The sequence below is a fragment of the Primulina huaijiensis genome, chromosome 2 (genome assembly GCF_012295235.1).
Source record: "Primulina huaijiensis isolate GDHJ02 chromosome 2, ASM1229523v2, whole genome shotgun sequence".
Lineage (NCBI taxonomy): Eukaryota > Viridiplantae > Streptophyta > Magnoliopsida > Lamiales > Gesneriaceae > Primulina > Primulina huaijiensis.
In genome coordinates, this window is record NC_133307.1 from 9,160,690 (window position 1) to 9,177,347 (window position 16,658).

Consider the following 16,658-nt stretch of genomic DNA (forward strand, 5'->3'; position numbering starts at 1 on the left):
GTAGTTCAGTAGAAGAGCTTTAGAAGCCCGGCCAGCTGATGAAGAGTTCAACTAATGAAGATCCCAACTGACCAGTTAGACTGAATCATTGAAAGCAATTCAGCTGACGAGCCAACTGATTTCATCAAATCAGAACAAGACCAGTTCAGAACATCAGTTCAACTGTTCTACGATAAATCAGTTAGGCAGTGGGTAAGTTCTAAGCTGGGTGGGATTGTACAAGTAGTTGTATAAATCAAAGTCTTCTAGCGGATCCTGTTGAGACATCGTATTCTCGCACCAAAAACATAGCGGAAGTTTAAAAATTTTGTTCTTGGGCGTCGTGTGTTTAGAAACATTCATAGGATGTTTAAATAATTATACCTTTGCATTCTTAACGCTGGACTCCAAACTATTTCGGTTTGAGGCGGATATAGCCCTTCTTGTAATTCCCTACGAACGTGCTTCCTTTGATCGTCTAATTAGGTCCACGATTAGAGACTGATTTCCTCGTTTGGTTTCCACTATAAAATCCAAACGATTTGTGCGTTGAGACTGCAGCATCCGAATTTCCAAAATCCGGAGACGAAGCGGCGCGACGGTGGAAGAAGGGAGTTGGACAAAACCCTTTCCAATTCAATTTTGAAATATGGCCGAGAGTTTTTCATGAAAAAGATGGGAAGATTTTTTTTCTTAATTGATTCTTAATCAATCATTAACCAATAATTATTGATTCTTAATCAACAATTAAGCAAATCTAATTTGCTTTTGGCCAAAAAAAAAATTTCTTCCAAAAACATGATGTGGCCGTGAGTTGGTTTTCCATTGGGAAGGAATTTTTGTGGAAAAAATCTCTCTCATGAATTATGTCATCTTATGGTATATTTATAGAGTAAGACTCCTAATATAATTAGGATTTCCTCTTCCACAAGGACTCTATATTTTCATTATAATTAAATTCTCATATTATTAATATATAATGTATTTATTAACCTTTAATAATGCATGATATAATAATATCATATACACCTATTTTATATCACCATATAAAATATATACATGTATATGTATATTAAATTAAATAACCATTATTTAATTTATAAACTAACTCCATGGTTAATTTAATTATAGACTCCTCTAGAATATATCTATATATATATAAAAGCAGAGTTGTCTGCTATTTTAAGTAATTTCCCGCCTAAAAAACATTCTAAAAAAGGAAATTATCGAGAAATGCTATTAATATAAATGGTTAAATATATTTAATTCGTTATTAAAATTGTATATTAATGACTGTGTGTATAACATCTTGAAAATTAATTCACTTATAGGAATTACAAACCAAATTAAATTTCATTTCAAATTTCAAATCCAAAAATTAAATTCCCTTACGGGAATTACAAACCAAATAGAAGTCCGAATTAAAAACCAAATACAAATCAAAATTTACATCTGAATTATTAAATTTGACACATGTTCCAAAAAAATTTGCTTCGTTCAATATTTTTACATCTGAATTCTGAAATTTTACACATGTTCCAAAAACTTTGCTTCATTTGAAAATTTTAACATCTGAATTCTGAAATTTTACACATGTTCCGAAAAAATTTTGCTTCATTTGAAATCTTTTTATTAATTTAAAACTAATTTTTTTAATCTATAAATACATATATAAATTTGCTTGATATATTATCATCACACACAACACCCAGATTACAAAACTTCTGCCCGTGCTCAAATTGATTTTGTAGCCAATAAATCTTTTATACCCTAATGGCCCCTTTATTCAGTTTTGTTCGTGAAGTGGAACCTTCAACCTGGCAGTGGGCGTTCAAGCTACGGCTAATTCGTTGTTACGATCTTCCTCCATATGGAAACGGTGGACCTACTTTCGAATGCATCTTTCATGATCAAGAGGTAACAAATTTTCTTATATTTGGCTGTAAAAATCCTCTAAACACGCAGTATAATATATAGATTATCTCTGTTTTTTTAGGGATCGCGCATTCATGCAACAATAAAAGAAGGCCTCATACAGAAAATGAAAGCAATTCTCAAAGAAGGTCATCTTTTGCAATTAAAAATATAATTGTTGCAGATAATCGTCTGAAATACAAGACAACACCACATAAATACAAACTCATGTTTATGAATAAAACTAATGTCTGCGAGATTTTCGATGATTCTTTTACATCAAGTATGTTTGAATTCAAAAACTTTAGAGATTTGAAGAATTCAGATGTCATCGATGAGAATGAACTTTTTGGTAAGCTGAATTTTTATTTATTTACTTAGAGATCTATCAAGTTTCTTATTATTTTTATGTTTACTTATGAGTTTTTTTTTATTTATTTCTAGAAGTCATTGGAAAAATAATAGCAAGAGACTCACCTCAAAATAAAGAGATTAATGGACGTGCAACAAAACTTCTCGACTTGGTCATTGAAGATTTAGAGTAACAACCATTTATCTTATTTTCATATTTTATGTGCGAACTAATTTTTGGCATTTCAAAATTATGTATTTATTGTTTGTTAGAAACAACAAATTACCATGTACTTTGTGGGGAAACTTTGTTGATGAAATCATGGCATATTTGGGCTCTATCGGTGATGAATCAGTTGTTGTGATTCTTCAAATGTGTCGTGCAAGACGATTTAGGGGTGAAGTGTGAGTTCAAAGTACATTTTTTGTCACCAAAATGATAATAAATGGAAATTTAGCTGAATTTCTTGACAGGTATTTTAAATTTACTTCTTTCTATTATTTATTTATTTTATTTTTTGACATATCATTGAATTCTTTAAGCATTTACAATTTAGGATGAATTCTGATTGTAAGACCCCAACAAATTCGATTAGTACCATTTCAATGAAATCTGCCCCAAATATCATGGAAGAACTTTCGAATGCGAAGGACATTTTCAGGACTATAGAGCAAGTTTCAGAAAATAATGAAGTATATTTATTTATATTTTTTTATAAGAGTTTCACTAATTTTTTTGTTCATTTCAGTATATACAATTGAAACTTGCTTAAATAATTTTGTCTATTTCCAGGTGGGGAGTTTCTGGGTTTATGCAAGAATTGTATCTATTGAATCTCATGGAACTTGGTGGTATTTGTCATGTAAAAAATGTCCCAAGAAGATGATTGTTGTGGGTGATAAATTTTACTGTGAAAAATGTGACAAATTTGATACTACGGGAAATATTAGGTATTTTTATTTATAGGGGACTTTGCTTCTTTATTTTTTTTCTGAGTTATTTACCTAAATTTTCCTTTAAAAAAATTGTTTTCTAGGTTTAAGATTCAAATTAGAGTTGTAGACAGTACTGGAAATGCAATTTTCTTACTTTGGGATAGAGAGTCTATTCAACTTATTGGGAAAACTGCACTGGAATTGAAGACAGAAATGGAAAATCAGGTTATCTGATCTTTCTTGGTTTTTCGTGATATACTTAAATTTTTTTTATATCAAATATTAATCATCCATATAATATTTCAGGGTACGGAATCAGTAGAAATTCCGAAAGATTTTGAAAATTTAGTAGATCAAAATATTTTGTTCAAAGTTCAAGTTAGATCCAATCAGATTCGAGGATATAATGGCACATACACTGTCATTAAATTGATTTCTGACCCTATTGTTGTTGAAAATTACTCTAGAGAATTTCTTGATAGCCAGGTATGATATTGTATGTTACATTGATGTCTTTATGTAAATTTTAATATATGGTTGGTTAAAATTTTTCGTTTACTACAGGAATCCGATTTGTTCTCAAAACTCAACACTGACACAAGAGATGTTGAGGTAAATATCAAGACATTAAATATATATTCTATAAGAATTTAGTACAAAACCAAATTAAATTTTCTTTGTAGGTTCTTTCATCTGGAGATGAAGTCTCTACACCTATAAAGTCTACCAGCAAAGAAGTTCCATCAAAAGATGAATTAAATGATTCTACATTGAAGAGAACCCTTATGGATGAGTTCTCATCAAGTGCACCAGATAAAAAGTTTAAAGCTATCATCAAGCAAGAGAAAGACTGAAATATGCTTTCTATAATACTATGAGTCGTATTATTCTAAGTATTATTTAAGATTTAAGATTTCATGAGACATTATTATCTTTGTTCAAACATTTGCTTCTGTTAAATTTTAGTTATATTGTTACTGTCTACTTTATCAGTGCAATGAAGTTTCATTGTAGCTACAATCTATCAAAACACAATACCATTCTTAATCATAATTTTTGTTATATTAAAAATGTTAAATACTAAATTTTAGAGAGTATATATTGAAAAAAAATCAGGCCAAACAATCTAATTTATCCTTATTCCAAAAATTAGATTCTTGAATTTTAATGTACTGCATTAACTAATATTTGCATTTTCGAATTAGATGCTTAAATATTCAAAAATCAAAATATACAACTGTCTTTAGAGTTTCAAAAGAGCCAGTAATGATAAATTTTTTAATTAATGCCATTAGAATCAACTCAAAACAATTCTCTAAGATACAAATATCATATTTTAACTTCTAGCATATCAATCAATTTCCTATTTAACTAATAATTACTTTATAAATATAAAATCTCTTAATTAAGAAAAGCTAATTATATACTGCATCAACCGTATATTAAACATAATTCAATTTTTTGTTAAATTAAAAATGTTAAATACTAAAATTTAGAGATTTAGAGATACTTGAGTATATATTGAAAGATGCAACACTACCAGCAAACCTAAAAATGTGCATGCGTTTAAATAAAAATTGATGTCACCCAAAAAACATACATTATTTTTTATTTTTGGAAAATGGTTCCACAATCTACTCATATTCCAAAACATATTAAATACTTTTTTTTTTTTCACATTTAGTCACTAAATGTATTACCAATTAAGGCATTAGGTAGATACTTAAACACACGTTGAAAAAAAAAGCAAGTAAAAATAAAATAGTGAAAAAATTTCAATTAATATTGATCTAATGATCTCAAATAAATCTAACATAAATTAAAAAAATCAGGCCAAACAATCAAATTTATCCTTATTACAAAAATTAGATTCTTGAAATTTAATGTACTGAATTAACTAACTAATATTTGCATTTTCGAAATAGAAGCTTAAATATTCAAAAATTAATTTATACAACTGTCTTTAGAGTTTCAAAAGAGCTACTAATGATAAATTTTTTAATTAATGCCATTAGAATTAACTCAAAACAATTCTCTAAGTTACAAATATCATATTTTAACTTCTAGCATATCAATCAATTTCCTATTAAAGTAATAATTGCTTTATAAAAATAAAATCTCTTAATTAAGAAAAATTAATTATATACTGCATCAACCAATACATTTTTCTCAAAATAAATGTCTTCAAATTTTGAAATATGTTTAATATACGACATTAAATTATACTTATCTAATAATTTATTTTTCAATATCGATAATTAAAACAAAAAAATGACACGTAAATGCAACTGTTTTTCATTATTAGCAAAACTAATTTCAAGTTTCAAAATATAGACATTAATGAGAGATGCTTGATTGCTACGTTTTTCAAAACTATACTACAAGATTTATGTTTACTTATAAATATTCGAATTTCCCAACAGGAATATAATTTTTTCAAAACACAATCACAAATCCCATCCACTCATAGTTTTAACAATCAAACTCATACTTTCAAAATATTTCATACAAAAGTTTAATTTCGAAGGCTCCAACCAACAATGAAGCGACTGACAAAATCAAGTGTTCTAAGTGGCAAGCGACAGAAGAGTGACGACCAAGCAAAAGGTATTTTTTTTATCATGCTTTGAATTTAAAAAAAAAATTATGCAATTGTGGTGAAGATGTAGTATACCTTATTTTCCAAGTTTTTAGCAAGTAATGATATGAAAGTACCCACCCTGATTTAATTCTTTCGAAGAAGGTGCCGTCAGCCTTTGATAATGTGTTATTCGTACTGTAGTTACACCTTCAAGATAAATAAACTTTACTATCAAAATATATTAGAAAACTTGATAGTAGATCTAAATAAATTAGTCACCATATCCATTTTTTCTGAGGTAGAGATATAAAAAACATGAAGATCTGGGTGGAACATCACCAGATCTAAACAGATCTTGTGCCCCAGAAACAGATCTTTAGATCTTTTTCGAAAAAAGATGAATAATGCTTTAAAAAACATGTTCTAAAGCATTCATATTTCGGCGTGAAGATTAAAAAATTCGAGTATGCATCTGTACATCTAAATAAAATTGTAGCGAATATTTTATCAGAAAATTTGAAAGTAGATCTAAATAAATTAGTCACCGTATCCATTTTTTCTGAGGTAGAGAAATAAAAACCTTGAAGATCTTGGTGGAACATCACCAGATTTAAACAGATCTTGTGCCCCGAAACAGATCTTTAGATCTTTTTCGAAAAAGGATGAATAATGCTTTAAAAAACATGTTTTAAAGCATTCCTTTTTCAGCTTTAAAAGATTAAAAATCCGAGTATGCATCTGTACAAGCCATGAATTTCAGCGTGAAGATTACACACTCGAAAAATATGAAAAAAAAAATCCGAGTATGAATCTGTACACGGCATGTAATTGTAGATCTAAATTTTTTTCAATATCTTCACGACGAAATCGATGTAATTTCAGTCATGAAAAAAAATTTAGATCTAAAAATACGAAAAATCAAAATGTAAACATTCTTCATGAATAAAAAAAAACCAAAAAAAAAAATTATGCTTTAAAAAACAGATCTTTAGATCTTTTTCGAAAAAGGATGAATAATGCATTCATATTTCGGCGTGAAAATAAAAAAAATCGAGTATGAATCTGTACATCTAAATAAAATTGTAGCGAATATTTTATCAGAAAATTTGAAAGTAGATCTAAATAAATTAGTCACCGTATCCATTTTTTTTGAGGTAGAGAATTAAAAACCATAAAGATCTGGGTTGAACATCACCAGATCTAAACAGATCTTGTGCCCCGAAACAGATCTTTAGATCCTTTTCGAAAAAAGATGAATAATACTTTAAAAAACATGTTTTAAAGCATTCCTTTTTCGGTTTTAAAAGATTAAAAATCCGAGTATGCATCTGTACAAGCCATGAATTTCGGCGTGAAGATTACACTCGAAAAATATGAAAAAAAATCCGTGTATGAATATTTACACAGCATGTAATTTTAGATCTAAATTTTTTTCAATATCTTCACGACGAAACCGATGTAATTTCAGTCATGAAAAAAAATTTAGATCGAAAAATACGAAAAATCAAAATGTAAACATTCTTCATGAATCAAAAAAACCAAAAAACAAAAACACAGAAACCATGATTTTCGGTGAAAACAAAAACTAAGAAGAAAGAAACGAAAATTTTTTGGTTTGAGATAAAATGTACAAAGAAATGAAGGGATACCAAAAGTCACCCCTTGATCATCCGGTTATTTTATGTGAATAGTGTGTGGAAAAAAATGAGGGCAAGTCTAGAAACATCCACATATATATAGACTTGATTTAGGGTTTCTTTAGTTGGGTTGGGCTATTTTAATGTTTATTTATTTGGGTTGGGCTACTTCAATATTTTTTTGTTGGGTTGTTTATTTGTTGTCTTCAAAATTGTGAGGAAAATTAATGGACTATTTCAATACAATGACACTTATGTATAAATGTAAGTTTATTATAAGTTGTAATTGTATAGTCACTCCATCCGTGTCTTCAAAATTGTGAGGAAAATAAATGGGCCATTTCATAAAAAAAAAGGGCTGATTTTAAATTTTATTTTACTTTTTAGGTCTTATATATTTAATTCAATGATAGTATGAAATCATAAATTTCTCTTCAATTTATCAACTTTAATCTTATACCAAAAATTCACCAATTAATTTAGATGAATAAAAAATAATCGTACGTCAAAAAACTATAAACTAAAATAATATAAACAAGGAAAAATGGTTAATTAACATATTTACAATTAAAATATATGTATGGAATTTAACATACCCAAAAGCTAATTTTGTTAGTTAAATTAATTCAAGGCCAAAATTGATTATGGTGTTGTATAGTAGGCTATTGTTAATAATCTCTATTAAATAAAATTATATTAAATACAAGTATCTATTTTTGTTATATTTGAATACATTTATCTTGTGAATTATCATTATAATTGTTTTTTTAAAGAATTAGTTCCATTTATTTTAAATGTTTTATGTTGTAAATATTTAAACAGAAAATGAGGATTTGAGAGCCAGAGTATCTCAACAATTTAGTTTTCATGATTCAATCAAGAGGCTGATTCCAACATCAGTATCTCCGTTAAGTGAGATTACAAATGGTATGATTTTTTAATTCAATAAAGTACTTTTTTGGATTTTTTTTCTAATATATAAATTATTGTATTTAATATTTATCAATTTTTTTTGTGCAGTTAATCCATCAAACCGCATGGTCAGAAATATTTCTTTTGAAATACCTAGCAGCTCAACTACAAATATATCAAAGATCATTAATCTAACAAATGGTGATGATTTTCCTATCTCTTATGTTCGGATTGTTCATAAATTGAAGTTTGTTCGTTAAAGTATATATTTAACTTGAATATTTTTTAACATCATTATTAATGTTTATCTTTAATAAAAAAATGTGAAAATATACGTTAAGTTATTCTAATAATCAAATAAATTTTTTTAAATTCTCATTTTCATTCTACATGTGATAATATTAGAATATTAAAATATATTTTTAATAAATATTTATTGCATTATATTAATAATATTTATTTATTTATTTTTTTCAGTTGAAGAATCTGGTTCAATTCATATTAATTCAATTTCCATATCGGACAGTCAACACGATTGCAATAATCATGACAAAAGAATCTCAATAACATCGATCGGTATAGTTAAATTTTATGTTTTTATAAAATTTTCAACGAGAATAATTTAACTTTTGTTATGTTATTTATTTATTTAACAATGTCCTTTTATATATAGATTATTGGGATATAGGGGATCCAATGTACAGATGTGATTTTTGTGGTGCAATGTTCTGGTATGAAGAGAGGTTATGTCGAAGTTATAAATCTAGAAATCCTAAGTACTCTCTATGTTGTATGCAAGGAAAAATACAACTTCCTTCTTTAAAAAAACCTCCTCAAGTATTGCATGATTTATTGAACGGAGTGAGTGATAAGAGCAAACATTTTCTAGAGAGCATCCGATCATACAATAATATGTTTTGCTTCACGTCGATGGGAGGGAAGATAGATTCAAGTTTAAATCGAGGCGGCTCCCCTCCAATTTTTAAACTTCATGGTCAGAATTATCATTTAATCGGAAGCCTACTTCCATGTGAAGGTGCATCCCCGAAGTTTGCTCAGCTGTATATTTACGACACAGAAAACGAAATTCCTAATCGGATTTCTACTGTTAGGTATATCTTTAAATCTATTTATTATATTGAATGTACCATATTTTCTATTTTTTGTTCTAGAAATTAATTTTTATTTAATTGAAATATTTTTCAGACAAAATAACGACACAAATAATCTGCATTTAGAGATAGTTTCTGATTTGAAGGCAATGTTAGATGAAAACAATGTTTTGGTCAAGTGTTTTAGGATGACCAAAGAATGAATGATGGTGGAAGGACGATCCGATGTGAAATTAAAGTTGATTGGTAGAAGAAGTGGTGACGGAAGGAGATATAATCTTCCATCTGCTTCTGAGGTTGCTGCATTAATTGTGGGAGATTTCGATGAGTCTTTGGGCAACCGAGATATTTTAGTAGAAACTCAAACAGGGCAACTAAAACGTATCAATGAGTTGAATCCTGCGTATCTTGCTCTCCAATATCCTATAATTTTTCCATATGGTGAGGATGGTTATAGAGAAGATATTCCATTTTCAGAATCTAAGTCAAGTGCTGGAGGAAGAAAAAAAGTGAGTCTAAGAGAATTTTTTGCTTATCGACTGCATGATAGAGATTTTGAATTTTCGAGTATTTTGTTTTCGAGAAGACTATTTCAACAGTTCATTGTCGATGCATACACAATGGTTGAATCTGCAAGGTTGACATATATTCGGATGCATCAAAAACAATTGAGATGTGAGATGTACAAAGGTCTTCATGATGCGCTTTTGCATGGTGAAACAAACGCATCTACACTAGGAAGACGTATTATCTTGCCTTCTTCTTTTACTGGAGGGGCAAGATATATGATTCAGAACTATCAAGATGCGATGGCTATATGTAAATGGGCCGGTTACCCAGATTTGTTTATCACATTTACCTGTAATCCAAAATGGCCAGAATTTGTGAGATTTATCGAGCACTATGGGTTGAGGGCTGAAGACCGTCTAGATATTGTTTGCAGAATCTTTAAAATGAAGTTGGATGCCTTGATTAAAGATCTCCGAAAGAATAAAATATTTGGAAATGTTAAAGCAGGTAAAAATTTATAATTTTTGAAATTATATATGTGGTACCACTATTTTGGATTTTACAAAATTAATATTTTTTTAGTAAATATAATTAATTCTTATTCTCATATTGTTAGTAATATACACCGTGGAATTCCAAAAGCGAGGATTACCGCACGCCCACATTTTGCTTTTCCTCTGTAAAGAAGACAAATGTCCAGCAGCAGAGGCAATAGATCATATCATTTCTGCTGAAATTCCTGATGAAAAAAATGATCCTGTTTATTATGGTGCAGTACGGGATCTAATGATGCAGGGTCCATGCGGCGAAACAAGAAAGAACTCTCCATGCATGTCTAACGGTCGTTGTACAAAGAAAAATAATAAAAAGTTCGTTGAAGTTACATCAATTGACGAGGATGGATACCCAAGTTATAAACGCAAAGATAATTGGTGAAAAATTATCAAGAATGGTGTTAATCTTGATAACAGATTTGTTGTTCCCCATAATCGTTATTTGTTAATTCGATACGGAGCCCATATGAATGTTGAATGGTGCAATCAATCTCGAGCTATCAAATATTTGTTCAAGTATATAAATAAAGGACATGATCGTGTGACTGCCTCATTCTATAAGAGCTCGGATGATGAGAGTTTAGGGAAAAATGTTGATGAAGTTAATATGTACTACGACTGCAGATATATTTCACCGCGTGAGGCTGCCTGGAGAATTTTTGGATTTGCTATTCAATACAGAGATCCACCTGTCGAGCGTCTGAGCTTTCATCTTCCGAACGAACAAAATATTATTTTTTCAGATTCAGATGAAATCAGTACTGTTCTTGATAGACCTACTATTAACCAGAGCATGTTTCTTGCTTGGATGGAAGCTATTAAGAAATATCCAGAGGCAAGAGAATTAACATATGCTGAATTACCAATGAAGTTTGTTTGGAAGCAAGAAACACGAGAATTTGTTCCCAGGAAACAGAGATTTTCCATCGGACGCATTTTTTATGTTCCTCCTGGTTGTGGGGAAATGTACTATTTAAGATGTCTTCTCAATGTAAACTGTGGCGCCACTTGCTATGATGATATAACTTTTGTTAACGGTGTTCAATACCGTTCATTTCGTGATGCTTGCTATGCATTAGGATTGTTGAGTGATGACAAGGAGTATATCGACGGCATTATTGAGGCAAGTCATTGGGCTTCAGCACAATCTCTGAGAGTTTTAATTGCTACTCTATTATCATCGAATTGTATCAGCCGACCTGAAGTTGTTTGGGAGTCATGTTGGACATATTTATCTGATGATATTTTATATAAACGACGTAACTTGCTGCAACACCAAGGTATGCATGAACTAATATTTTTTTATATATGTGTTTTTTTCTATATATATTAATTTTTATCTAATTTTTTTTGTAGAATTGGAATTAAATGAGGATGAAATTAGAAGTTATGTATTGGTTGATATTGAAAAGCTATTGCAAAGCTATGGAAAGAGTTTACGTGAATTCCAATCAATGCCTTTTCCCAGTGATCAATATTTTCAGTCTTCACCAAATAGACTAATATATGATGAGTTGTAGTTTGACAGAAGATCTCTGTCGCAAGAACATCATAAACTCATTAATAATTTGAACTCCGAGCAGCGTTGTGTATATGATACAATAATGAAAGCAGTTGTTTCAAATAAGGGAGGAGTATTCTTTGTATATGGATATGGAGGTACTGGAAAAACATTTGTCTGGAAGACTCTGTCTGCATACTTGAGATCGAAGGGGGAAATTGTCTTGAATGTGGCATCCAGTGCTATAGCATCTCTTCTACTGCCTGGTGGAAGAACTGCCCATTCCCGTTTTGCAATTCCATTTAATCCCAATGAAGAATCAACTTGCAATATCAAACAAGGGAGTCATCTTGCAGAGCTTATTGTAAAATCTAAACTTATCATTTGGGATGAGGCTCCAATGACGCATAAGTTTTGTTTTGAAGCTTTGGATAAAAGCATGAAAGATAGAATGAGATTTGTCAATCCTTCAAGCTTTCATTTGCCTTTTGGAGGCAAAACGGTTGTTTTTGGTGGCGATTTTCGACAAATATTACCTGTTATTCTAAAAGGCAGTAGACAAGATATTGTTCACGCCACTATCAATTCTTCATATCTTTGGAGACATTGTATAGTTTTGAGATTGACAAAAAATATGCGATTACAGAATTTAGGTTCTGATGAAGAATGTGCTAAAATCAAAAAATTTTCAGATTGGATTGCTGATTTAGGAGATGGAAAAATTGGAGAAATTGGAGAATATAATGACGGTTATGCCCCAATAGATATTCCTGATGAACTTTTGATCAAAGATGGCAATGATTCTATTGCAGCAATAGTTGAGAGTACGTATCCGTCATTAGACAAAAATATCAACAATAATGCATATTTTCAGCAAAGAGCTATTTTGGCACCAACACTTGATGTCGTTCAATCCATAAATGAATACATGATATCTCTAAACCATTCCGAGGAAGGTTGTATTTAAGTTCTGATACGACGTGTCAGTCAGATAGAAATGTTGATTTGCTGAATGATGTGCATACACCTGAATTCTTAAATGGAATAAGATGTTCTGGAGTACCGAATCACGAGTTAAATTTGAAGGTTGGAACTCCGGTTATGTTGCTGCGGAATATAGATCATTCACTTGGATTATGCAATGGCACTAGATTGATCGTGACAAGGCTCGGAAACCATGTTTTGGAAGGACAAATTATAACTGGAAGTAATGCAGGTCATAAAGTGCTTATTCCAAGAATGTCATTGACGCCTTCTGATCCAAGACTTCCTTTTAAATTTCAACGAAGACAGTATCCTTTGGTTGTATCATACGCAATGACAATAAACAAAAGTCAGGGACAATCATTGTCTCATGTAGGACTTTTTTTGAAGAACCCTGTTTTTAGTCATGGTCAGTTGTACGTTGCTGTATCCAGAGTTACGAATCCTAAAGGTCTAAAAATTTTGATATGTGATGGTGATAGCAATCCGAAAAATTCAAAAACAAATGTTGTATTTAAGGAAGTTTTTCAAAATTTGTAATTTTTTTGTTTTCTAATTGTATGATCTATAATCCATTTAGTTTATTAGTATTTTAATTTTAATTATTTTTTCAAATGTGCATTCTTAATAATTTTAATATTTAATTATATAAACTAACATCTCGTGTCAATTTAGTAAATTCCCCAAAATGAATTTGCTGAATGAGAAAATTATGTATTATGTAAGTATCCGTTTAACATATTAAATGTTTAATAATTAATATATAATTTATATGTTATTGTACCAATTTATAGTGAATATGATATCGTATCATGTCAATTCGATGACTTTTCAAATTAGAATATGACCCCTTATTGAAATTAAAACCCCATTATTTTTATTACAATTACTGTTTTGTACACAGTACATAAATTTATATGTGTATATGATTTAATTGATAAACACATTATGTCATTCATTGTCTAATACAAGTGTGATATTATTTTTTAGTCGAAATACAAAAATAACTCTTTTATTCAGTGTTTCATTGTTCAGATCTATATGTATATGAAAACAACATACATTTCAGTTTGATAAACAGTCACGTTATGGAGAAAATGAAACAGATTATCATACTTACTAATTTTAATCATTAATTAGAAAAAATAATTGACCGTGCATCGCACGGGTGAAAAACTAGTATATATATATATATGTGAGAATTTGTGCATGTTAGTAGTCACTACTACTAGTACAATCATTTAATTAGTAAATTCTCAATTCACTAAATAAATGATTTCGAACTTATTATAACCCCGATTGACGATCCAAGAGCGCCGATATACCAAGGATACAAATCTTGTTCATATAATGAAATTTGAAAATTTCAAAGATGAAAATTTTCATTTACCATATTGGGCAGCTCTCAGTTTTAGTGAACTCCTTCACAAAACAGGCAGTTCCACTATTCTTCCTTATTTATCAGTCATGCTAACTTCCATTTCTTCCATCCTATGAAATAAGCTCATAAAATCCTTTATAAGATTCCTGTTTGATCTCCATCAAACCATAGTCGTCAAATTTCAACCCCTTGAAATTTGACTATCTCAACGATTAGACGTTTCAAAAGAGGTGGCTTCCACCATTATTCGGTGTAGCATTTTTCCCCATACTCATGTAGAATCTGTACAATGGATTAGTACGAGCCAAGGTGAAATCACTATTCAGGACCCAAGTCACGTTGTCCAAATGAACCATATACTCAGATTGGAACCCGTTATTCATTGGACTCACTTTCCAGGCCTAAGCCGCGTTGTCCTAGGAACTAGAAATCCGGTTCGATGACCGTTGTCCCGACTCCATTCATTCAATCATTTAATCATTCATTCATTCGATCAATAATAGTTGATCGGTAACCAATAAGAAATTCAATATGAAGTACAATATGATCAATAAATAAGAAATACATGATTGTTAGAGTAGGTGTCCGTCGAGCCAAGTGTTGGCCGAGTGTTCACAATGAAACTCTATGTATAAACAATCTTTATTTTAATGATATTTGAAATTATTGTTTTGGCACATCTTTATCTATATACACATGCTAGTTGCATAGATAAAGTAGTTGAATATACAAATAGTAGAAAGAATAAGAGATGCTCATATGATGAGTATCATAAAACTCATATTTGGAATACTGTATATTCAAAACAGTTCCTAGTCGATTCAATCTCCGCTAAGAAGGATATAGGCCGCTCGAGTTTGAGACTAGTATCTGCGATGTGAGTACCATGTTTCCTTGGTAGGGGACATTGTGATGTCCGAGCATGCAGATAGGTGCTCCTTGTAGAGTGCACTGAACAACCCTGCATAAAAGACTTTCCAAGTGGTTCTCACTTATCGAGTGGAAACGTCTAGTTTATGGTTGTACACCATTAGTCCTTATGACCCGTGTGAGAACCCGGAAATTTCGATTCTAAGCGAATTATGTAAGAAATACAAACTTGAAATTTAGCTTAATCTAAGCTCAACAACTTTCATTCTAACTATAGAACTTAAATATAAACTTAGATTTCAGTAAACTTGACTCGAGGAAGTAGTTTCAAAGCTCGGAGACTAACTCAACGGGAGGCCAAACTGCAAGTAATCGCATCCATCAAAGAGTTATCACTGGAGGAGTAAAACCCCAACTCAGAGACTCGATCTTTCAGCTCAAAACAGCTGAACAAAATTTGTCCTAACAAGACTAAAAAGGGAGCTAAAAGATGAGCCAAGGAATTGGACAAACTTATTATGAAAGAAGTGACCATTGATATAACCCATGAAGGAGCTAAGGGAGGAGCTAAGAGTTTGGACATATTTAGTATGCAGGAAATGACATTTGAGGTAATCCATGGAGGAGCTAAAGGAGGAGATAGGAGACCCGGACACATTTATGGTGCAAGGAATGACTCTTGGTGCTTGGCATATCTTTGACCACCATTATGATCACAATCATTTCATTTCTTGGGCTCCAAGTGGTCGACCAAATGGCTAGGTGGAAGGTCATTTTTCTTCCTATAAATATTACAAACTTGGTTGATAAAAAGAACACAAAAATACCTCTAAATTTTCGGCCAAAGGAGAGCAAAGAAGAGGAGGGAAATTCTTGCAGTGCAGGCGATCAAAAATTCGCGTCAAAGTGCTGCTAAAATCGTGTCCCAGTCTGCTCAAAGAAATAATCAAAGTGCTGCCCAATTTTTGGGAGAAGTCTGTTCGAAGATCAAGCAAGCATTAGGACTATACCTTCGAAATACAGTAAGTGGGTTTTTGTTATGTATATTCGTTTGTATTTTTAAAATTTGAATATATAAGTTATGGCATGCATGTATGTGTGTCCCTTTAATTCAAAAATGATAGTCTGTTTTGTTTAAAATTTCGATCGATTATGTGTTTCCTTCTATGCTTCGAAATTCTTTGATTCCGCTGAATCCGTCTGAAACTCTGATATCTGAAAATTCTAATACGTTCTGTCTGGTACACTCTGAATTCTGTGTTACAATATTACGATTCGAATTTGAAATGGGACGAGAATTGTAGTTCTGTGTGGCCCCCATTGGTGGGTATAAAACCATGTTCTGTCTGGCCCACATTGGTGGGTATAAAACCGTGTCTGGCCTCACCTCTTAGAGGACTAACATATTGGGGACAATTTGACCATGAAAATGAGAT

The 16,658-nt window shown here is 30.8% G+C and overlaps 1 protein-coding gene and 1 pseudogene across 1 annotated transcript; both read left to right on the top strand.

Annotated features, from left to right (window-relative positions):
• Positions 1-1,752: 1,752 nt before the first annotated feature.
• Positions 1,753-4,034, top strand: LOC140991928 (replication protein A 70 kDa DNA-binding subunit B-like). Its single transcript, XM_073462103.1, has 10 exons — positions 1,753-1,921; positions 2,078-2,245; positions 2,338-2,434; positions 2,518-2,649; positions 2,802-2,937; positions 3,038-3,195; positions 3,282-3,405; positions 3,487-3,666; positions 3,745-3,792; positions 3,864-4,034. Exons 1-10 carry the CDS (start codon positions 1,753-1,755, stop codon positions 4,032-4,034), a joined length of 1,383 nt encoding a protein of 460 aa, XP_073318204.1.
• Positions 4,035-5,720: 1,686 nt separating this feature from the next.
• On the top strand, positions 5,721-13,758 carry LOC140956243 (uncharacterized; annotated as a pseudogene).
• The last annotated feature ends 2,900 nt before the right edge of the window (positions 13,759-16,658 follow it).